General features: G+C 62.8%; 2 protein-coding genes across 14 annotated transcripts in view; both read left to right on the forward strand.

Moving 5' to 3' along the window:
• The window catches only part of HSPG2 (heparan sulfate proteoglycan 2), a 53,465-nt gene extending 34,501 nt beyond the window's left edge, over positions 1-18,964 (forward strand). For 2 of the 8 annotated variants that reach the window (XM_061442177.1, XM_061442180.1), the window contains 38 exons: positions 842-980; positions 1,060-1,211; positions 1,391-1,529; positions 1,604-1,755; positions 1,835-1,973; positions 2,052-2,203; positions 2,300-2,438; positions 2,521-2,672; positions 2,759-2,897; positions 2,987-3,130; positions 3,205-3,339; positions 3,888-4,069; positions 4,149-4,341; positions 4,431-4,610; positions 6,075-6,335; positions 6,411-6,606; positions 6,691-6,788; positions 7,480-7,746; positions 7,825-7,937; positions 8,010-8,157; positions 9,235-9,351; positions 9,737-9,821; positions 9,923-10,067; positions 10,152-10,251; positions 10,335-10,444; positions 10,552-10,660; positions 10,744-10,842; positions 11,883-12,104; positions 13,227-13,459; positions 13,551-13,728; positions 14,788-14,907; positions 14,998-15,048; positions 15,125-15,200; positions 15,938-16,016; positions 16,109-16,179; positions 16,260-16,343; positions 17,195-17,298; positions 18,504-18,964. In XM_061442177.1, the coding sequence (XP_061298161.1) occupies positions 842-980; positions 1,060-1,211; positions 1,391-1,529; positions 1,604-1,755; positions 1,835-1,973; positions 2,052-2,203; positions 2,300-2,438; positions 2,521-2,672; positions 2,759-2,897; positions 2,987-3,130; positions 3,205-3,339; positions 3,888-4,069; positions 4,149-4,341; positions 4,431-4,610; positions 6,075-6,335; positions 6,411-6,606; positions 6,691-6,788; positions 7,480-7,746; positions 7,825-7,937; positions 8,010-8,157; positions 9,235-9,351; positions 9,737-9,821; positions 9,923-10,067; positions 10,152-10,251; positions 10,335-10,444; positions 10,552-10,660; positions 10,744-10,842; positions 11,883-12,104; positions 13,227-13,459; positions 13,551-13,728; positions 14,788-14,907; positions 14,998-15,048; positions 15,125-15,200; positions 15,938-16,016; positions 16,109-16,179; positions 16,260-16,343; positions 17,195-17,298; positions 18,504-18,667 (5,367 nt within the window). In that variant the 3' untranslated portion in view covers positions 18,668-18,964. Of the gene's footprint in view, positions 1-841; positions 981-1,059; positions 1,212-1,390; positions 1,530-1,603; positions 1,756-1,834; positions 1,974-2,051; positions 2,204-2,299; positions 2,439-2,520; positions 2,673-2,758; positions 2,898-2,986; positions 3,131-3,204; positions 3,340-3,887; positions 4,070-4,148; positions 4,342-4,430; positions 4,611-6,074; positions 6,336-6,410; positions 6,607-6,690; positions 6,789-7,479; positions 7,747-7,824; positions 7,938-8,009; positions 8,158-9,234; positions 9,352-9,736; positions 9,822-9,922; positions 10,068-10,151; positions 10,252-10,334; positions 10,445-10,551; positions 10,661-10,743; positions 10,843-11,882; positions 12,105-13,226; positions 13,460-13,550; positions 13,729-14,787; positions 14,908-14,997; positions 15,049-15,124; positions 15,201-15,937; positions 16,017-16,108; positions 16,180-16,259; positions 16,365-16,424; positions 16,481-17,194; positions 17,299-18,503 lie in introns of those variants that run through there. The other 6 variants (XM_061442178.1, XM_061442182.1, XM_061442181.1 and 3 more) reach the window with 6 other exon arrangements.
• Positions 18,965-19,871: 907 nt separating this feature from the next.
• Positions 19,872-22,011, forward strand: part of USP48 (ubiquitin specific peptidase 48) — a 32,615-nt gene continuing 30,475 nt past the window's right edge. For all 6 annotated transcript variants that reach the window (XR_009741398.1, XR_009741399.1, XM_061442173.1 and 3 more), the window contains exons 1-3: positions 19,872-20,046; positions 20,888-21,008; positions 21,672-21,819. Coding sequence is in view for 4 of the 6 variants with exons in the window: in XM_061442173.1 (XP_061298157.1) it covers positions 19,913-20,046; positions 20,888-21,008; positions 21,672-21,819 (403 nt within the window). In the remaining 2 variants the exon portion in view is untranslated. The remainder of the gene's footprint in view (positions 20,047-20,887; positions 21,009-21,671; positions 21,820-22,011) is intronic.

Raw genomic sequence — 22,011 nt, forward strand, 5'->3', positions numbered from 1 at the left:
CCCAGATGGCCCATTCGAGGTCAGGTTGCCCATGCAAGTCCAAATGGCCCCATTCAAGCCCAGGTTGCTCATGCAAGACCAAGTGACCCCATATAAGCCCTGGTGGCACCATTCAATTCCTGTTGGTTCCATGCAAGCCCAGGTGGACCATGCAATGCCAGGTGGTCCCATGCAAGCCCATGTTGCCCATATAAGACCAAGCAACCTCATATAGGTCCAGGTGGTCTGTGGAAGACCAAGTGACCCCATATAAGCCCAGGTGGCCCATGGAAGACCAATTGACCCCATATAAGCCCAGGTGGCCCATTCAAGCCCAAGTGGCCAATGGAAGACCAATTGACCCCATATAAGCCCAGGTGGCCCCATTCAATCCCAAGTGTCCAATGGAAGACCAAGTGACCCCATATAAACCCAGGTGGCCCCTTCAAGCCCAAGTGTCCAATGGAAGACCAAGTGACCCCATATAAACCCAGGTGGCCCCATTCAAGCCCAAGTGACCCCATATAAACCCAGGTGGCCCCTTCAAGCCCAAGTGGCCCATGGAAGCCCAAGTGACCCCATATAAGCCCAGGTGGCCCATGGAAGACCAAGTGACCCCATATAAGCCCAGGTGGCTCCATTCAAGCCCAAGTGGCCAATGGAAGACCAAGTGACCCCATATAAGCCCAGGTAGCCCCATTCAAGCCCAAGTGGCCAGTGGAAGACCAAGTGACCCCATATAAGCCCAGGTGGCCCATGGAAGCTGAGGTGGCTTGTGCAAGCTCAAGTGGCCTTGTGCAATCCCAGATGGCCCCATGCAAGCACTGGTAGCCCCAATGACCCCCATGTCCCCTCCCCATAGGTGTCCGGCTCCCGGCTGCGGCTGCTGCAGGTGACAGCGGCCGACTCGGGTGAGTACGTGTGCCGGGTGACCAGCGGGGCCAGCACCAAGGAGACCTCCATCGTGGTGACCATCCAGCCCAGCGGGGCCAGCACCTACCGTGAGTGGGGACCGGAGCGGACACGGGACCAGGGGACCATGTGTGGGCCTTGGGGTGACTCTTCCATCTCTGTGCCCAGCTGCTGGTGTCACCCCCCCGGTGCGCATCGAGTCCTCGTCCTCCTCGGTGGCCGAGGGACAGACCCTGGACCTCAACTGCATCGTGGCCGGGCAGGGACAGGCCACTGTCACCTGGTACAAGCGTGGGGGGACCCTCCCGGCCAAGCACCAGGTAGGGGACATGGAGGGGATGGCATCAATTGGTTGGGGTTGATGCATGGCCCTGGGGGCCCCATTCAAACCCAGGTGGCCCCGTTTAAGCCCAAAGGAGCATTTTGGGGTGGAAAAGTGATTTTTGGGGGGCTTGAGGGGTCTGGGTCCCTCTCCTCATGTGTCACCCCCCCCCCCCAGGTGTCAGGCACCCGCCTGCGCATCCCACAGGTGACAGCGGCCGACTCGGGGGAGTACGTGTGCAGGGTGACAACGGGCGGCATCCCACACGAGACGTCCCTCATCGTCACCATCCAGAGCGGCGCCGGCTCCTCCTACGGTACCAGGGACGGGTGGGAGGTGACACGGGGACACGATGGGGACACGGAGCTGACTCCTCCATTGACTCCTCAGCCGTCGGCGTCACCCCCCCGGTGAGGATTGAGACCTCGTCCGCTGCCGTCACCGAGGGACAGACCCTGGACCTCAACTGCATGGTGGCCGGACAGGGGCACCCCCACGTCACCTGGTACCGGCGCGGTGGGGCTTTGCCCCCCAACAGCCAGGTAGGGCAATGGGATGGGGGGGGGGGCGTGGCATCACCCCATGGGGCGCAGCCCCACATCGATGTGTCCCCATCCGCAGGTATCGGGGACCCGCCTGCGCCTCGCTCAGGTGGCAGTGGCCGATTCGGGGGAGTACGTGTGCAGGGTGACCCTGGGCAGTGCCACGCAGGAGGCGTCCGTCATCGTCACCGTGCCCAGCAGCGCCGGCACCTATTACCGTGAGTGCGGGCAAGAGGGCAGCGCATGGGGACACCCGGTGCCACCCCGGTGCCAAGCATCTCCCCCCATCACTGCAGCCTCCAGCGTGTCCCAGCCCCTCCGCATCGAGTCCTTGTCCTCGGCCATCGCTGAGGGACAGGTCCTGGACCTCAACTGCGTGGTGGCAGGGTCCGGTCCCACCACCGTGACTTGGTACAAGCGCGGCGGCTCCCTGCCCGCCGGACACCAGGTAAGGGTGCGTTGGTACGGGGGGGGGGGTGTCACCCTGTGTTCATCCTGTTCTGTGCTCTGTGGTGCTGACTTGTCCCCACGTTGTCCCCTCGAGGTGTCGGGCTCCCGCCTGCGCATCCCCCAGGTGACAGCAGCCGATTCAGGGGAGTACGTGTGCAGGGTGACATCGGGTGGCATCACGCAGGAGACGTCCCTCGTCGTCACCATCGATGATGGAGCCAACCCATCCCACTGTGAGTGCCCCCCTCCAGGGGACGGGGCCCTGGCCGGTGCCGGGGACCAGTGGGGACGTTCACCCTTCACCCTGCCCCGCAGCCACCGGTGTCACGTCCCCCATCCGCATCGAGTCCTCCGCATCCTCCGTCACCGAGGGACAGACCCTGGACCTGGACTGCGTGGTGGCCGGGCAGGGCCAAGCCACCATCACCTGGTACAAGCGTGGGGGGGCCCTCCCGGCCAAGCACCAGGTCTGTGGGGTTGTGATGGGGTGGGGGACGGTGGCTGTGGGTGATGCCACCACCACCACCACCACCTCTTGCCATCGTGTCCCCAGATGTCGGGGTCGCGCCTGCGCCTGTCCCAGCTCTCGGTGGCCGATTCGGGGGAGTATGTGTGCCGGGCTGACACGGGCAGCGTGTCCCGCGAGGCCACCGTCACCGTCACCGTCACCTCCCGGGACAGCTCCAGCTACCGTGAGTGCGGCCACGGGGCAAGGCAAGATGCCGGGGGGGGGGGGTACAGGGGATGTGGGTGACCTCGTGGCTTCCCATTGTCCCTGCAGGCCTGCAGAGCCCCATCATCTCCATCGACCCGCACAGCATGGCGGTGGCACCGGGTGAGGATGCCACCTTCAAGTGCCGCGTCCACGACGGCGCCCGGCCCGTCAACATCACTTGGCGGATGGGACCTGGCCAACATTTCCAAGGTATGGTGGTGCCCAGGGTGGCCCCGATGCCATCTCCAAGGTGGCCCCGGTGCTCATGGCTCCTCCTCGCCCAGACAATGTGAAGATCAGCGCCAACGGCTCCGTCATCTCCATCACCGGTGCCCATGTGAGCAACCAGGGTGCCTATCACTGCGTGGCTTCCAACCGCTTTGGTGTTGCTAGCAGCGTTGTCAACCTCCTGGTGCAAGGTGAGAGGTGGCCCTGTCCCTGTCCCCTTCAGATGCCCCTGGGGTGGTGGTGTCCCCATACCTATGTCCTTCATGGGCTCCAGGTGCCCTAGGGTGGTGGTGTCCCTGCTCCAGTCCAGTCTCCATACTGGTATCCTCCATGTGCTCCAGACACTGCTGGGGTGATGGTGTCCCTATCCTCGTGGCCATGCTTCAGGTGCTCCTGGAATGGTGGTGCCCAGGTCCCCATGCTGATATCCTCCCTGGGCTCCAGATGCTCCTGGGATGGTGGCGTCCCCATCCCCATGTCTTCCATGGGCTCCAGATGCTCCTGGGATGGTGGTGTCCCCATCCCTATGTCCTCCATTGGCTCCAGATGCTCCTGGGATGGTGGTGTCCCCATCCCCATGTCCTCCATTGGCTCCAGATGCTCCTGGGATGGTGGTGTCCCCATCCCTATGCTGATGTCCCCCACATGCTCCAGATACCCCTTAGTGACGTTGTCCCCAAGGCCACTCCATCACCCTTAGTGCTGGCATCCCCATCCCTGCACTGATCTCCTCCTCCAGGTGCCCCCACGGTGTCGGTGATGCCACCAGGCCCCGTGTCGGTGAAGGAGGGCAAATCCCTGAGCCTGGAGTGCCTGGGCCGGGGCGAGCCACGACCGCTGGTGCGCTGGAGCCGGCTGGGCTCCCGGCAGAAGGTGGAGCACCAGACACTGCTGCACATGGACAGCCAGGCCATCCTGCAGGTCAGCGGGGGTGCCGATGGGTGCTAATGGGTGCCCATGGGTGCCCGGGGCTCACCACCACCCTGTCCCCACCACCCAGCTCTCACCAGCCAAGCCGGAGCACGCCGGCACCTACGTCTGCACCGCGCACAGCGCCCTGGGCTCGGCGCAGGCACGGGTGGACGTCACCGTGGAGTCAGCGCAGCGGCACCCGGGTGCCCCCGAGGTCTCGGTGCCTGCCGCTGTCACCGTGGTGGCCGGGGACACGGCCACGCTGCACTGCACGGCCAGAGGTACGGCAGAGGATGGATGCAGGAGGGTGGCGGTGATGGAGGGGTCGGCGCCCTGATGCCGCGGTGACGGGCGGCGGTGTTGCCCGTAGGGGACCCGGAGCCCCGCATTGAGTGGTCGAAGCTGCGGGCGCCGCTGCCGTGGCAGCACCGGGTGGTGAACGGGACGCTGGTGATCCCCCGCGCCGCGCAGCAGGACTCGGGGCAGTACATCTGCAACGCTACCAGTGCCGCCGGTGCCACCGAGGCCTTCGTCACCCTCGACGTGGAGAGTAAGGGGGTGCCAGGGCGTCGGGGTGCCCCTGGGTCCTTGCAGCCATCTCCATTGTCTCCTTTGCTCCCACCATTGCCATCACCCATCTGTGGCTCCTCTCTGTCCTTTCTCAGCATGTGGCCGTCTCCATCCCATCCCATCCCATAGCCCTTCCTCGTGCATCCATCCTGGCTCCATCCCGCCACTCATCCTCCTGTTGCCTCTCTGTCATCCAGCCTTTCCCATGGATGTGTGCGTCTGCTGGTCCCATCCCTGTGCGCACACAGGGTACTACTGCTCTCTCCTCTTCCATTCATGCATCTATCCGTCACTCATCCATTGCAGTTCACACTCATCTCTCCATCTCCTCTCACACCCTCCATCCACTCCTTCCTGGTGGAGTCATTTCTCTCTCATCCATCCCAGCACATCATCCTCTCTCCATCTTCTAACTCCTCCATTTACCTCTTTGAGGATTCATCTGTCACTCAGCCACCCCACCTCACGCTCATCTCCAACTGCTTTCACATCCCTGCATCCACCCCTTCCTTGTGCAGCCATCCATCTCATTCATCCCAGCACACACACATCTTTCCATCTCCTCTCAAACTCATCCATCCATCCCTTCCTCATGGATTCATCCATCTCTCATCCATCCCAGCACGTGTCCATCTCTCCATTTCTTTCACACCCCTCCATCCATCTCTTCCTCGTGGTTTCATCCATCATTCAGCTATCCCAGCTCACATCCATCTCTCCACCTCCTCTCAAACTACTCAATCCATCATTTCCTTGTGGATTCATCCATCTCCCATCCATCCCAGCACATGGTCACCTCTTTATCTCCTAACTCACCCATTCATCCCTTCCGCATGTGCCCATCCCGGCACACACCTATCTCTCCATTTCCTCTAAGACTCTTCCATCCACCCCTTCCTGATGGATTCATCCATCAACCATCAACCATCCCAGCTCACACCCATCTCTCCATCTCTTGCCACATCCCTGCACCCATCCCTTCTGCATCCATCTCATTCATCCCAGCAGATGCCCTTCTGTCCACCTCCTCTCGAACTCATCCCTCCATCCAACTCTTCCTTGTGGATTCATCCATCACTCAGCCATACCACCTCACATCCATCTCTCCATCTTCTCTCACTCACCTCCATCCATCCCTTTCATAATGGATCTATCCATCTCTTATCCATCCCAGCACATGCCCATCTCTTCATCTCATCTCAGGGTTCTCCATCCCTCCCATCCTCACGGATCCATCCAGCTCTTGTCCATCCCAACACATGCCCATCTCCATCTCCACCACCCCCTCCCAATGGCTCCCACCAAAGCCCTCCTTGCCCTATCCCTTATCCCATCCTGGCTGTCTTAGGGTGCTAACGGTACTGGGGTGCTCCTGGTACTGGATGCTCATGGTACCTGGGTACACACGGTACCGTGGTGCTCACGGCACCGTCCATCCCCGCAGCACCACCATACGCCACCAGCCTGCCGGAGGACACCGCGGTGCGCGCCGGTGACGCGCTGCAGGTGCAGTGCCTGGCCCATGGCACCCCCCCGCTGCTCTACACGTGGGACAAGCTCAACGGCAGCCTCTCGGCACGCACCAGCCACCGCGCCGGCCTCCTGCGTATCAGCCCCGCGCTGCCCGCCGATGCCGGCACCTACCGCTGCCGCGTCACCAACCGCGTGGGCACCGCCGAGGCCTTCTCCCGTGTGGCCGTCCATGGTGAGCCCCATCCCCAGCCGCGGGCACCACCGCCGCGGTGCCACCGGTGCCATCAAGGCTTTGCATCCCGCCCAGGTGATGCCGGTGACGGTGGGGATGCCATCGGCGGTCCCTTGGTGGTGCGGGTGACACCGGGGAGCCTCGTCAGGGGCATTGGCGGCACGGCTGAATTCACTTGTGCTGTCTCTGGGGACCCCCGGGTGCATCTGGAGTGGTTGAAGGACGGTGGGGAGCTGCCCCCCAACCACAGCGTGCGGGACGGGGTGCTGAGGTGAGGAGCAGCGATGGAGCACGGGGTTCCCCCCATGGGGTCCCACCTCCTGGCTGTGTCCCACCCCCTGCCTGTGTCCCATAGGATACCAGAGCTGGCGTGGGGCGCGCAGGGGGTCTACGTGTGCCGGGCCAGCGCCCCAGGCAGGCAGGCGGAGGACAGGGCCACCCTCACCATGCAGGGTAGGAGCAGCCCCCATGGACTGGGGGACACGGGCACCTCTCGACCTGGCCCCCATGAGCATGGGTAGCCCGGTACCCACCATCTGTCCCTATGCCCATGGGCACCCCAGTACCCCCCCATCTCTCCTCACGTCCATGAGCATCCTGGTACCCCTCATCTCCCCATGCCAATTAGCACCCTGGTACCTCCTATGTCTTCCCCTTCCCATGGGCACCCCAATATCCCCCCATCTCTCTCCACACTCGGGCACCCCAGTACCCCCCCTTTCCCCATGGCCATTGGTACCCTTGTATCCCCAGTTTCTTCTTTCTGTTCCCCAATATGCCCCTGTATCTCCCCACATCCCTGGGCAGCCTGGTACCCCCCATCTCTCCCTACACCCATAGGTACCCCAAATCTCTCCATATACCACTGACACCCTGATACCCCAAATCTCTCCCTTTGCCCATGGGCCCCCCAACACCCTCAATCTCTCCCCATTCCCACGGGCATCCCAGTACTCCCCATCTCTCCCTACACCCATGAGTACCCCAACACCCCCAACCTCTCCCCATGCCACAGCCAACCCAACGGCCCCCCCACGCTCTCAAGCACCCCACTTCTCCCCATCTCCCACTCGCCCGGTTGGCACCTGTGCCCATGATGCCATGGGGACACCCCAAAGCCCCACTGTGTCGTCCCCCCCCCAAGCTCTCCCCAGGGCACTGATCAACATCCGGACCGCGGTGCAGACGGTGCTCGCCGGGACCTCAGTGGAGCTGGAGTGCCTGGGCTTGGGCGACCCCCGTCCCCACGTCACCTGGAGCAAAGTGGGGGGCCGCATCCGGCCCGGGGTGCTGGTGCGCGCTGGCACCCTCACCTTCGAGCGCGTGGAGCGGGCGGACGCCGGGCAGTACCGCTGCACCGCCACCAACGCCGTGGGCACCGTCCAGTCCCACGTCATCCTCCACGTGCAAGGTGACGACGGGGATGTGGGGCTGGGGACGCCCAGCGCGGTGTCACCGCAGGGGGGGTGACAGCTCCGTGTGTCCGCAGCCACCCCCCAGATCGCCGGGCAGCCGGAGGTGAAGGAGGTCTCGGTGGGAGCCGCGGCTGTTTTGCCCTGTTTGGCATCGGGATTCCCGGTGCCGGAGATCACCTGGAGCAAGGTGAGAAGGAGGGATGTGGGATGGGGTGTAGGGTGGTGGGGGTGCCCCATGGGTGCTCACCCAATGCTGTAGCTGGAGGGGGAGCTGCCGGCCGGTGCCAAGGTGGAGGGGAACGTGCTGACGCTGCCGGCTGTGAGCCATGAGGATGCTGGTGTCTATGCCTGTGCTGCTGCCAACCACCGCGGCCGGGAGACAGCGTATTACGTGCTCAAGGTCCGAGGTGAGGAGGAGGGATGGATGGAAGGATGGATGGATGGATGATGGAGGGATGATGGAGGGATGGATGATGGATGGATGATGGAGGGATGGAGGGATGATGGATGGATGGATGATGGAGGGATGATGGAGGGATGGATGGATGGATGGATGGATGGATGGATGGATGGATGGATGGAGGGATGATGGATGGATGGATGATGGATGGATGATGGATGGATGGATGATGGAGGGATGGATGATGGACAGATGGATGAATAATGGATGGATGATGGAGGGGTGGATGAATAATGGAGGGATGGAGGGATGGATGGAGGGATGATGAAGGGATGGATGGATGGATGGATGGATGTTGTATGGATGGATGGATGGAGGGATGATGGATGGATGGATGATGGATGGATGATGGACAGATGGATGAATAATGGATGGATGATGGAGGGGTGGATGAATAATGGATGGATGATGGAGGGATGATGGATGGATGGATGATGGAGGGATGGATGGAGGGATGATGGATGGATGGATGGAGGGATGATGGATGGATGGATGATGGAGGGATGGATGATGGAGAGATGGATGAATAATGGATGGATGATGGAGGGATGGATGAATAATGGACGGATGGATGGATGATGGATGGATGATGGAGGGATGATGGAGGGATGGAGGGATGATGGATGGATGGATGATGGAGGGATGGATGGAGGGATGATGAAGGGATGGATGGATGGATGTTGGATGGATGGATGGATGGATGGATGATGGATGGAGGGATGGATGATGGATGGATGGATGATGGAGGGATGGATGATGGAGAGATGGATGAATAATGGATGGATGATGGAGGGATGGATGAATAATGGACGGATGGATGGATGATGGAGGGATGATGGAGGGATGGAGGGATGATGGATGGATGGATGATGGAGGGATGGATGGAGGGATGATGAAGGGATGGATGGATGGATGTTGGATGGATGGATGGATGGATGGATGATGGATGGAGGGATGGATGATGGATGGATCGATGGACAGGATGAGGGCTGTCCTAACTCACCTCCTAACCCACATCCTGCAGAGCGCCTGCTCCCCTATTTTGGGCAGACCCCCCGCTCCTTCCTGCCCCTGCCCACCATCAAGGATGCCTACAAGAGGTTTGAGATCCTCATCACCTTCCGGCCGGACGCTGCTGATGGTGAGGCCTGATGGGACCCCTGTGTCACCCCATGTGCCCTCATGTCCCTCCATCTTCCCATCATGTCCTCTCCGCATCCTTTCCATGTTGCCTCCTTCTCCCTCCATGTTCCCTTCGTGCCCCTCCATGCCCCACTCATGTCCCCCCATGTCCTTTACTGTTGTCTCCTTGTTCCCCCATGTTCCTCCATGTCCCCTCCATCTCTTCCTCCTCCCTTCCCTCTCCACCCTCCCTCCATCATCCCCTTCCTTTACCTCCCATTCCCTGTCTGTCTGAGCCCCTCCACAACCTATGGGGGGTTCCTCCTCCACCTTGGGGGTATTTTGGGGTCCCCAGGACGTGGCCCAGTGGGGCCCGTCCTTCCTGACCCACTGCCACCCCATAGGGCTCCTCCTCTACAACGGGCAGCGCAAAACCAGCGGTGCCGACTTCATCTCCTTTGGTTTGGTGGGCGGGCGCCCTGAGTTCAGGTGAGACCCACAAGTGGGTGCTATGGGAAAAGGGAAAGGTGTGAGGGGGGATAGATGGGTGCCAGCACCCACCTGCATGTGTTGTGCCCCCCATAACGAAGGTTTGACGCCGGTTCGGGCATGGCGACCATCCGGCACCCAACACAACTGCGCCTGGGCGAGTACCACAGCATCCGGCTGCTCCGCAACCTGACATGGGGTTCACTGGCACTGGAGGGGCACCCCCCGGTCAATGGCACCTCCCAGGTAGAGCTTTGGGGGTGGTGCTGTGCACATTGGGTGGGGGTCAGGGTGCTGGAGGTGGCGCCCATCCCATTGTGTGCCCTGCAGGGGAGGTTTCAAGGGCTGGACCTGAACGAGGAGCTGTACCTGGGGGGTTACCCCGACTTCAGCGCCCTGGAGAAGACGGGGCTCAGCCGTGGGTTTATGGGTGAGTGATGGGGTTTTGGGGGGGGGGGGGGGCACCGTGTGGGGCAGAGCATCGCGTGACCCCCGATCTCCATCCCTGCGCAGGCTGCGTGCGCCAGCTCCGCATCCAAGGGGAGGAGGTGGCCTTTGGGGACATGGACCTGCAGGCGCACGGTATCACCAGCTGTCCCACGTGCCAGGACCAGCCGTGCCAGGTGAGGGTGGTGCTGGTGGTGGTGGTGGTGGTGGTGGTGGAGGGGTGATGCCCACCCATGGCAACCCATGGCCGCCTATCACCGACACCGATGTCACCCCCCCATAGAACGGTGGCGTGTGCCAGGACGCCGAGAGCGGCACCTACGTCTGCCGCTGTCCCCATGGCTTCACCGGCAGCAACTGCGAGTACTCACAGGCGTCGCATTGTCACCCGGGTAGGGGACACCCCGACCTGCAGGACGTCGTTCCCCTGATGTCTGTGCTGGGTGGGTGCTCACTGCTCTGTGTCACCCCATAGAGGCGTGTGGGGCTGATGCCACCTGTGTCAACCGGCCCGATGGGACGGGCTATACCTGCCGCTGCCACCTGGGCAAGAGCGGGGAGAGGTGCACCGAGGGTGAGCGCAGGGGGACGTGGGGCTGTCACCATGCCAGGGACATGGTTATGGGGTGGGGAGAAACCTGGGGAGATGGGGATGGGGTGGGGAGGACCCTGGGGATATGGGGATGGGGTGGGGAGAACCCTGGAGAGATGGGGATGGGGTGGGGAGGACCCTGGGGATATGGGGATGGGGTGGAAAGAACCCTGGGGAGATGGGGATGGGGTGGAAAGAACTCTGGGGATACGGGGATGGGGTGGGGAGAACCCTGGGGAGATGGGGATGGGGTGGGGAGAACCCTGGGGAGATGGGGATGGGGTGGAAAGAACCCTGGGGATACGGGGATGGGGTGGAAAGAACCCTGGGGATACGGGGATGGGGTGGGGAGAGCCCTGGGGATACGGGGATGGGGTGGGGAGAGCCCTGGGGAGATGGGGATGGGGTGGTGAGAACCCTGGGGATATGGGCATAGTGTGGGGACTAACCATGAGAGATGGGCATGGGATGGGAAACACTCCAGGGAGATGGGAACATGGCTGGGGAGCACCCTGGGGACATGGGCATGGGAGGGGAACCACCCTGGGGACATGGGGATGTGGCTGGGAAGCACCACAGGGATACGGGCATGGGATGGGGACCGCCCCAGTGAGATGGTGATGGGGTGGGGAACACTCTGGGGATACGGGCACGGGACGGAGGGTGCCCCAGCAAGATGAGCACAGGGTGGGGAGCACCCAAGGGAGGTGGGGATATGGCTGGGGACCACCCTGAGACACGGACATGGGGCTGGCATCACCCTGGGGACACAGGCGCGATGGGGCCTGGGGAATAGGCTCCATCTGGAGAGATGGGCTTCATGGATGTGATGGAGATGGGCCATTGGGTGCCATCCCAGGGAGATGGGAGTGATGGGGAGGGGGGATTGGGGACCACCCTGGGGAGATGGGCGCAGGTCTGGGTACCGGCCTGGGGAGATGGGGACAGGATGGGGACCACGCTGGGGACCCTATGGATGGGGCTGGGGTCCCACATGCTGGGTGCTGACGGGGGTGCCGCAGGCGAGGCGGTGACGGTGCCGTCCTTCGGCGAGGCCGGAGCCTTCGTGTCCTACCCGCCCCTCACCAACGTGCACCACGAGCTGCGGGTGGAGGCCGAGTTCCTGCCGCTGGCTCCCGACGGGCTCCTGCTCTTCAGCGCCGGCAAAGCCGCCCCGGTCGAGGACTTCGTGGCCTTGTCCATGGCTGGCGGCCACCTTGAGTTCCGCTATGAGCTGGGCTCAGGTGGGCTGGAGCGGGCACGGGGGTGCTGGTGGCACCAGGTAGAGGTGGGGTGAGCTGGTGCTGCCGGGGGCCACCTGCATCATTGGGGTCCCCAAGTGTCCTTTGGCCTGTTGGGGTCCCTTGGCCTCATTGAGGTCCCAGTGTCACTGGACATCAGTGGGGTCTCCTGGTGTCACTGGGGGTTCCTTGCCCTCATTGGGGTCCCCAGGTGCTGCCAAGTTCCATGGCCATCACCAGTATCCCATTGTACCAGTGTGGTCACCAGATATCACCAGGGTGCCCTGATGTCACTGGAGTCCACTGGCATCACTTTGGTCCCCAGATGGTCCCAGGGTCCCCAAGCATCACTGGCACATCAGTGGGGTCTCCTGGCATCACTTTGGTCCCCAGGCGCTGCCAGTGTCCCCAAGCATCACAGAGACACCACTGGGGTCCCCTGGCATCACTTTGGTCCCCAGGCACTGCCAGTGTCCCCAAGCATCACAGAGACACCACTGGGGTCCCCTGGCATCACTTTGGTCCCCAGGCACTGCCAGTGTCCCCAAGCATCACAGAGACACCACTGGGGTCCCCTGGCATCACTTTGGTCCCCAGGCACTGCCAGTGTCCCCAAGCATCACAGAGACACCACTGGGGTCCCCTGGCATCACTTTGGTCCCCAGATACTGCCAGTGTCCCCAAGCATCACTGTCACATCAGTGGGGTCTCCTGGCATCACTTTGGTCCCCAGATACTGCCAGTGTCCCCAAGCATCACTGTCACATCAGTGGGGTCCCCCAGCATCACTTTGGTCCCCAGATACTGCCAGTGTCCCCAAGCATCACTGTCACATCAGTGGGGTCCCCTGGCATCACTTTGGTCCCCAGATACTGCCAGTGTCCCCAAGCATCACTGTCACATCAGTGGGGTCCCCCGGCATCACTTTGGTCCCCAGGCACTGCCAGTGTCCCCAAGCATCACTGTCACATCAGTGGGGTCCCCTGGCATCACTTTGGTCCCCAGGCACTGCCAGTGTCCCCAAGCATCACTGTCACATCAGTGGGGTCCCCCGGCATCACTTTGGTCCCCAACCACCCCCGGTGTCCCCTCCCCCCCAGTGACACCCCCACCCCATCCCCACAGGCACTGCGGTCCTGCGGAGCGCGGAGCCGCTGGCGCTGGGGCAGTGGCACTGGGTGATGGCCGAGCGGGTGCACAAGGACGGGACCCTGGTGGTGGACGAGGCCGCGGCGGTGAAACGCTCCTCGCCCGGCAAGAGCCTGGGGCTGAACCTTCGCTCCCCGCTTTACCTGGGGGGCACCGAGCCCCCCCTGCGCCCCCCAACCAACGCCTCCTTCCAGGGCTGCATCGGAGAGGTGGGAGCCGGAGCCCAGCCCCACCCCGCACCCCAGTGGGGCGCAGGACGAGGCTGCCCCCCCCCCGCTCACCATCACCCCCCGCCCGCAGGTGTCCATCAACGGGAAGCGCCTGGAGCTGCCCTATGGGTTCCTGCGGAGCCGCGGCGTGGGGCAGTGCCGGGGCCGCTCGCCCTGCGCCGGGGCCGTTTGCGTGCACGGGGGTCGCTGCCTGCGCCCCGCAGCCCCCGGGGCCGCCCCGCGCTGCCGCTGCCCGCCCGGCTTCAGCGGTGAGAGTGAGGGTGTGCGTGGAGGTGGGCAGGGATGGGTGGGCAGGGATGGAGGTGGGCAGGGATGGAGGTGGGCAGGGATGGGTGGGCAGGGATGGATGTGTGTGTGCATGGGTGTGTGTGTGGATGTGGGCAGGGATGGAGGTGGGCAGGGATGGATGTGTGTGTGCATGGGTGTGTGTGTGGATGTGGGCAGGGATGGAGGTGGGCAGGGATGGGTGGGCAGGGATGGATGTGTGTGTGCATGGGTGTGTGTGTGGATGTGGGCAGGGATGGAGGTGGGCAGGGATGGGTGGGCAGGGATGGATGTGTGTGTGCATGGGTGTGTGTGTGGATGTGGGCAGGGATGGAGGTGGGCAGGGATGGAGGTGGGCAGGGATGGGTGGGCAGGGATGGAGGTGGGCAGGGATGGAGGTGGGTAGGGATGGGTGGGCAGGGATGGAGGTGGGCAGGGATGGAGGTGGGCAGGGATGGAGGTGGGTAGGGATGGAGGTGGGCAGGGATGGATGTGTGCATGGATGGAGGCGTTCATGGAGGTATGCATGGATGTGTGCACACATGCTGTGTGTGCAAGCATGTGCACTATGCACGTGTGTGTTGCGCATGGTGGCGGCTGTGCATCCATGTGCACACGTGTGCTGTGCATCCATGTGCACTGTCCATGTGTGTGCTGCGTATGGTAAGTGCTGTGTGTGCGCATGTACATGTGTCCTGTGCATGCATGTACACTGTGTGTGCTGTGCATGCATGTGCGCTGTGAGTGCGTGTGCCCCGTGCTGCATACTGTGTGCTGTGCATGTGTGCTGTGTGTGCATGTGCATGTATGTGCACTGCAGACATGTGCATGTGTGTAGTCTGCAAGGGGGTGCATCTGCTGCACGTGTGTGTGCAGTACGCAGTGTACGTGTGCATAGCGCAGTGCATGCGTGTATGGGTTGGTGCGTATGCATGGGTGCCGTGCACCCCCATGGGTGCAGTTTGCACACGTGTGCATACACATGCATGCAGCTCACACGTGTGTGCACACCCCTCATGGGGTGATGCCGTGGGTGTCCCCAGGGCCGCGCTGCGAGCAGGAGGAGGAAGGGTGCCCACGCCAGCCCTGCCTGCACGGTGGCACCTGCACCGGCACCGCCTGCCTCTGCCCCCCCGGCTACAGCGGCCCCCTCTGCCAGCACCGTGAGTGGGGACGTGGGGACACGGGGGGACCCCCGGGGACACGGGGGACATGGGGGGCACGCACACCCCATCCCCATCCTTCACCCGCAGGTCTGGCCCTGGAGCTGGAGCAGGACTGGCAGGAGGGCAGCGGGGGCAGCGGTAGGTCCAGCACCCATTTACCCCCTTCTGGTACCCAAAAGGACCCCCTGTGACCCCCCCATATCCCCCCCCACAGATGCCCCAGGACAGTTCAGTGTCAGTCTCCAGGATGGCTCCTACCTGGCCCTGCCCGGCCACCTCCTGCCCCGAGGGTGAGTGACAAGGATGGGGCACCCTGGTGGGTGCTGTGCTCACAGCCTGCCCATGGCACCCACCGGGTGCTGCGGCTTCACACAGCACTGCAGCCACTGTACACTGCAGCCAACCCAGGGTGCTGCACCCACTGCATACTGTAACCCCTCTGGGTGCTGCACCCATTGCACACTGTAACCCCCCTGGGTGCTGCACCCATTGCACACTGTAACCCCCCTGGGTGCTGCACCCATTGCACACTGTAACCCCTCTGGGTGCTGCACCCATTGCACACTGTAACCCCCCTGGGTGCTGCACCCATTGCACACTGTAACCTCTCTGGGTGCTGCACCCATTGCACACTGTAACCACCCCGGGGTGCTGCACCCATTGCACACTGTAACCCCCGCTGGGCGCTGCATCCATTGCACACTGTAACCCCCCTGGGTGCTGCACCCATTGCACACTGTAACCACCTCCGGGTACTGCACCCATTGCACACTGTAACCCCTCTGGGTGCTGCACCCGTTGCACACTGTAACCCCCCTGGGGTGCTGCACCCATTGCACACTGTAACCCCCCTGGGTGCTGCACCCATTGCACACTGTAACACCCCTGGGTGCTGCACCCATTGCACACTGTAACCCCCCTGGGTGCTGCACCCATTGCACACTGTAACTCCTCTGGGTGCTGCACCCATTGCACACTGTAACCCCCCTTGGTCCTGCACCCATCAATCCATCCCCTGTCCCTGCAGCCCCCCCGAGGCACCCGAGACCATGGAGCTGGAGCTGCGGACGGGCAGCGCTGAGGGGCTGGTGCTGTGGCACGGGGCGGTGAGTGGTGCTGGGGGTCCCGGGGTGCTGAGCCCCATGGAGGGGGGGGTCAGGGTGCCCCCACCGTGCTCACTGCCCCACTGCACCCACAGGAGCCCAGCGAGGGTGGCAAAGCCAAAGACTTCATTGGCCTCGGCTTGAAGGATGGGCACCTGGTGTTCAGGTGAGGGGGACCCGGTGTCACCCTGGGCTGCTCTGTGACACCCATGGGTGCCCCCATGCTGAGCCCATGTCACCCTGCAGCTACCAGCTGGGCAGTGGTGAGGGCACCATCATCTCCGAAGATCCCATCAATGATGGCGAGTGGCACCGGGTGACAGTGACGAGGTGGGTGAAAGGTGCTGATGGGTGCTGATGGGGAGGGTGCTGGTGGGTGCTGACGGATCTGATGGTGCTGCTGCTGGCAAGTGCTGATGGGTGCCAGTGCTGATGGTGTTGGTGCTGATAGGTGCTGGTGCTTGTGGGTGCTGGTGGTGATGGGTGCTGGTTCTGATGAGCACAGGTGCTGATGGGTGCTGATGGGGCTGATGGTGCTGCTGCTGGTGAGTGCTGATGGGTGTTAGTGCTGGTGGTGCTGGTGCTGATGGGTGCCAGTGCTGGTGGTGCTGGTGCTGATGGGTGCTGGTGCTGGTGGGTGCTGATGGGTGCCAGTGCTGGTGGTGCTGGTGCTGGTGGGTGCTGATGGGTGCCAGTGCTGGTGGTGCTGGTGCTGATGGGTGCTGATGGGTGCTAGTGCTGGTGGTGCTGGTGCTGATGGGCACCAGTGCTGATGGGTGCCAGTGCTGGTGGTGCTGGTGCTGATGGGTGCCAGTGCTGGTGGTGCTGGTGCTTATGGGTGCTGGTGCTGATGAGCGCTGGTGCTGGTGGGTGCTGATGGGTGCCGGTGCTGATGGATGCCAGTGCTGGTGGTGCCAGTGCTGGTTGTGCTGGTGCTGATGGGTGCCAGTGCTGGTGGTGCTGGTGCTGATGGGTGCTAGTGCTGGTGGTGCTGGTGCTGGTTGTGCTGGTGCTGATGGGTGCCAGTGCTGGTGGTGCTGGTGCTGATGGGTGCTGGTGGTGCCAGTGCTGGTGGTGCTGGTGCTGATGGGTGCTGATGGTGCCAGTGCTGGTGGTGCTGGTGCTGATGGGTGCCAGTGCTGGTGGTGCTGGTGCTGATGGGTGCTGATGGTGCTGTGCAGGGAGGGCCGTCGCGGGCAGCTGCAGGTGGATGGGGAGGAGCCGGTGAGTGGGGAGTCCCCAGGAACCAACATCATGGCCAACACCGAGGGCAGCATCTACGTGGGTACGGTGGCACCTGGGGACAGAGGGGACACAGGGGGGGACATGGTCAGGGGTGAGACACGGGGGTCACACAGGATGGGACATAGGTGGTTCCTGGGCTGGACACTGGATGGGACATGGGATGGGGACACGGGAAGGGGACATACGATGGGACAAGGGAGGGGGCACGGGATGGACTGGGGTGGGGATGATGTGATGGGACATAGGGCAGGGCAGGGGACACTTGATAGGACATGGGGGGGACATGGAATGGGACATGGGTGGGCCCACATGATGTACCATGGGGTGACCACGGGATGGGAGATGGGGTGGAATACCTGATGGGACATAGGATGGCCTTGTGGTTGGACACAGGATGAGTCACATGGGATGGCCATGGGGTGGGACACGGAGTGCACATGGGGAGGGGAGGCTTGATGGGCCATGGGATGGGGCAGGGAATGGCCATGGGATGGGACATGGGACAGGACACCTGATGGGACATGGGATAGGACACATTGTGGCACATGGAATGGATATGGGATGGGACATGGGGTGGGGGCATTGATGGGACAGGGCAGGGATGGCCATGGGAGGGGACATGGGGTGCGCATGGGATGGGACATGGGATGTACACGGGATGGGACATGGGGGGACATGGAGTGGGTTATGGGGTGGACATGGGATGGGACATGGGGTGAACATGGGATGGGACATGGGGGGACATGGAGTGGGATATGGGGTGGACATGGGATGGGACATGGGGTGGACATGGGATGGGATATGGGGTGGACATGGGGAGGACATGGGATGGACATAGGATGGGACATGAGGTGGATATGGGATGGGATATGGGGTGGACATGGGATGGGACATGGGATATACACGGGATAGGACATGGGGGGACATGGAGTGGGATATGGGGTGGACATGGGATGGGACATGGGGTGTATATGGGATGGGATATGGGGTGGACATGGGATGGGATATGGGGTGGACATGGGATGGGATATGGGGTGGACATGGGATGGGACATGGGGTGGATATGGGATGGGATATGGGGTGCACATGGGATGGGATACGGGGTGGACATGGGATGGGACACCTGATGGGCCATGGGATGGGGGGTGCGATGCCCATGTCCAGGTGAGACCCCATATGGGGTGAGCCCATGGGGTGCCCCACACCCCTTTGTGCCCCATGTCCTCATGTCCCCGTGTCCCACAGGCGGCGCCCCAGACCCCCCCAGCCTGACGGCCGGCAAGTACCGCTCCGGCATCACCGGGTGCCTGCGGGGCCTGGTGCTGGCGCCCGCTGGTGCCCCCCGACACCCCATCGACCTGCGGCACGGTGCGGTGGGGGGCTCCCCCGCCCCCCCCTGCCCGCACTAACATATCCCCTCCCCCCGGCTGTATTTTGGGGGGAATTTGGCCAATTTTACTCTTTTTCCAAAAACAAGACAGGAGGAAACGGTGCTTCGCTGCCCCGGGGTGACCCCGGGGGGGGGGGGGGCCGGGACCCCCATAAATGTTTACACCCCCCACCACCACCACTACACCAGCCCCCCAAACCTGTGCCGGGGCGGCCGGGCCGCCCGGGGCCCCCCGGGATGGAGGCGGGGTGGGGATGCGAGGGACAATCGGGTGCTGGCGGGGCCCCCAGGGGCAGCATTAAAGGAGAGAGAACCAGCCCGTGTGTGTTGGGGTGCGCCGAGGGGGGAGACCGGGAGGGTATGGGGGGTATAGGGGAGTAGTATGGGAGGGTTTTGATATTGGGGTGCGGGGGTATGCTGATGGGGGGGTGTCAAGCCTGGGGGGTATGGGGGTATTGGGGTGAAGGGGGGTATGGTATGGGGGAATGTGAGAGTTCGGGGTATAGGGGTATGGTGTGGGGTACGGGGAGGGTATAGAGTGAGGGTGTGGGAGGGATATGGCATGGGGTTGGGGTGAAGGGGGGTATGGTATGGGGGATGTGAGGGTTGGGGTGTACAGGGGATATGGTGTGGGGGTACGGGGGGTATAGAGTGAGGGTGTGGGAGGGATATGACATGGGGGGTATAGGGGTGCTGCGGTGTGGGGGGCTGAGGGGGTATGGGGGTGATGGAGGGGATCGGGGGTAGGGTCTGGTGGGCTTTGGGGGGCATTGGGCGCATTGCATAGGGGGTATGTTTTGGGGTACAGGGGCTGTGGTTATGGGGGGCACAGGGATGTGGGGTTATGGTGTGGGGGGGTGCGGGGAGGGTCCGGGATGGACAAGGTGGGGATGTGGGGGGGGGTCAGGACCCAGCCACTGCGCGCACACGGGGCCGGGCTCCGCTCCCGTTCCCGGGTGAGCGGCTCCGCGCCTGCAGCCCAAGCCCCGCCCCTTCTCAGACAGACTCCGCCCCCTCACCAACCGAGCCACGCCCCTTATCCATAAGCCACGCCCCCTTCAGACCTCCCCCCCCCTCAGTCTCTCTCCGGCCACGCCCCTCTCCCCTTGCTGCGCGTCGCGCTCGTCGCGGGTCATCAACGTCAGCGCGTCGCGCGAGTGGCGTCACCAGCCCTGTCGGCGGCGGCGGGAGGGGCCGGTGTGTCCGGTCCCGGTGTGTCCGGTCCGGTCCGGTCGGGTCCGGTCCGGTCCGGTCGGTGTCGGTGATGGCGCCTCGGCTGCAGCTGGAGAAGGCGGCGTGGCGCTGGACGGAGACCGTGCCTCCCGAGGCGGTGGCGCAGGAGCACATCGAAGCGGCCTACCGCGTCGGGCTGGAGCCCTGCCAGCGCGGCGCCTGCCGGTACCACGGGCACCCCCCCCGCGCCGCTGCCCCCGACCCGCCACCGGTGATAGAGGGACCCAAACCCCGCGCCTGAGGGGGGCTCCCCCAGGGCCCTTCACCCCTCTGGGCTTGGGGAGACCCCGCGTTCCTTCACACCCTCCCCCCCCGTGCGGCTACGGAGGCCCTGAGGCGATTCCCGGTCCATGAGGGTCGTTGGAGAGCCGCCGTTCGCTGCTTTGGGACCCCCATTCCCCGGGCTTGTAGGGGGCCCTCTGCTTGCCTGGCTCCCCAGATGTAGGGGGACCCCCCCTTGGGGTTAAGGGGGAGCCGTCATATTAAGTGGGACCTTAGATACAGGGGCTCCCCTGCAGGGTTGTGGGGGACCCTTCTTGTTAACTGGCAGCTCAGATATTGGGGACCCCCCTGAGGTTGTGGGGGACCTCTCATTAAGCAGCTCCTCATGTATAAGGGATCCCTCTTGATAAACGGCTCCCCAGATACAGGAGATTCCCCTGAGGTTGTGGGGGCCCCTTCATATTAACTGGGTCCTCAGATACAGGGATTCTCCCTCATGGTTGTGGGGGACTCCTCTTGTTACCGGGCTCCCCAGATATAGGGCATCCTTCTGAGGTTGTGGGGGACCCCTCTTCTCCTGTTGGTGTCCTCCCTGGGGTCCCCCTTTCCCCTCCCCTTTTTATTCTCCATCTCCTCATTCACCCATAACCATTGTTTTGGGGGTTGTAGTGGACCCATATCCCTCCCCTGTTGGCTCTGTTTAGCGCTGTGGCCCCCCCCTTGCTGTCCTCATGCCCTGCCCCCCGAAGGGATGGTGGGGGTGACAGTGGGGCTGGTTCTGCAGGAGGAACTGCCGGGGGAACCCCAACTGCCTGGTGGGCATCGGGGAGCACGTGTGGCTGGGTGAGATCGATGAGAACAGCTTCCACAACATCGACGACCCCAACTGCGAGCGCCGCAAGAAGGTACCCCCCAGCCGCCCCAAAAGATGGGAAGGAAGAGGGGAGGTAACACCTCAGGTGCCCCTGTAGCTGGAGGGAGTTTGGGAATGTGGCTTTACAGTGCCGGAGGCAGCGTTTTCCCAACAAACAGCCTCAGTGCTGGGTATGTCCTCAACATCAGAAGGACATGGAGCTGTTGGAGCAAGTCCAGAGGAGGTCATGAGGATGCTCAGGGGCTGGAGCAGCTCCTGTATGGAGCCAGGCTGAGAACACTGGGGCTGTTCAGCCTGGAGAAGAGAAGCTGCGTGGAGACCTCAGAGCAGCTTCCAGTGTCTGAAGGGGGCTACAAGGGTGTTGGAGAGGGACTCTTCATCAAGGACTGGAGTGATAGGACAAGGGGTGATGGGTTCAAACTGAAACAGGGGAAGTTCAGGTTGGAGATAAGGCAGAAGCTCTTCCCTGTGAGGGTGCTGAGGCGCTGGCACAGGGTGCCCAGAGAAGCTGTGGCTGCCCCGTCCCTGGCAGTGTTCAAGGACAGGTTGAGTGACAAGGTCTTAGTGGCAAGGAGTTGGAGCTGGATGATCTTAAGGTCCTCTCCAACCCAAACCATTGTGTGATTCTATGATTGCTGCTTGCTCTCCTCTCCCGCCCCGGGTACCGAGCACTCTCCTTTCTGTCCCACACCAGAACGCCTTCGTGGGCTTGACGAACCTCGGTGCCACGTGCTACGTCAACACCTTCCTGCAGATGTGGTTTCTGAACCTGGAGCTCCGGCAAGCCCTCTACTTGTGTCCCAGCACCTCCATGGCTGGAGAGGGCATCCCCAAGGACAAAGGTGGGTGGCAGCTCCTCTGCCATGCGTGGATTTGCTCCTAAACTTCACTCTGGGATCATGTTTGTTGGGAGAATCCATAGGTGAAGCAGCAGCCGCTCATCCCATCTCTGCACTGTTGGTTTTGGGTCCGTTACCTGGCTTTTGGGAATGACCCAAACGTTATCTGTGTTATTTCTTCACCCAGGGGTGATC

The sequence above is a fragment of the Pezoporus flaviventris genome, unplaced genomic scaffold (assembly GCF_033815535.1).
Source record: "Pezoporus flaviventris isolate CSIRO_AGI_PZ_B2104156 unplaced genomic scaffold, CSIRO_AGI_Pfla_v1 ptg000216l, whole genome shotgun sequence".
Classification (NCBI taxonomy): Eukaryota; Metazoa; Chordata; class Aves; order Psittaciformes; family Psittacidae; genus Pezoporus; species Pezoporus flaviventris.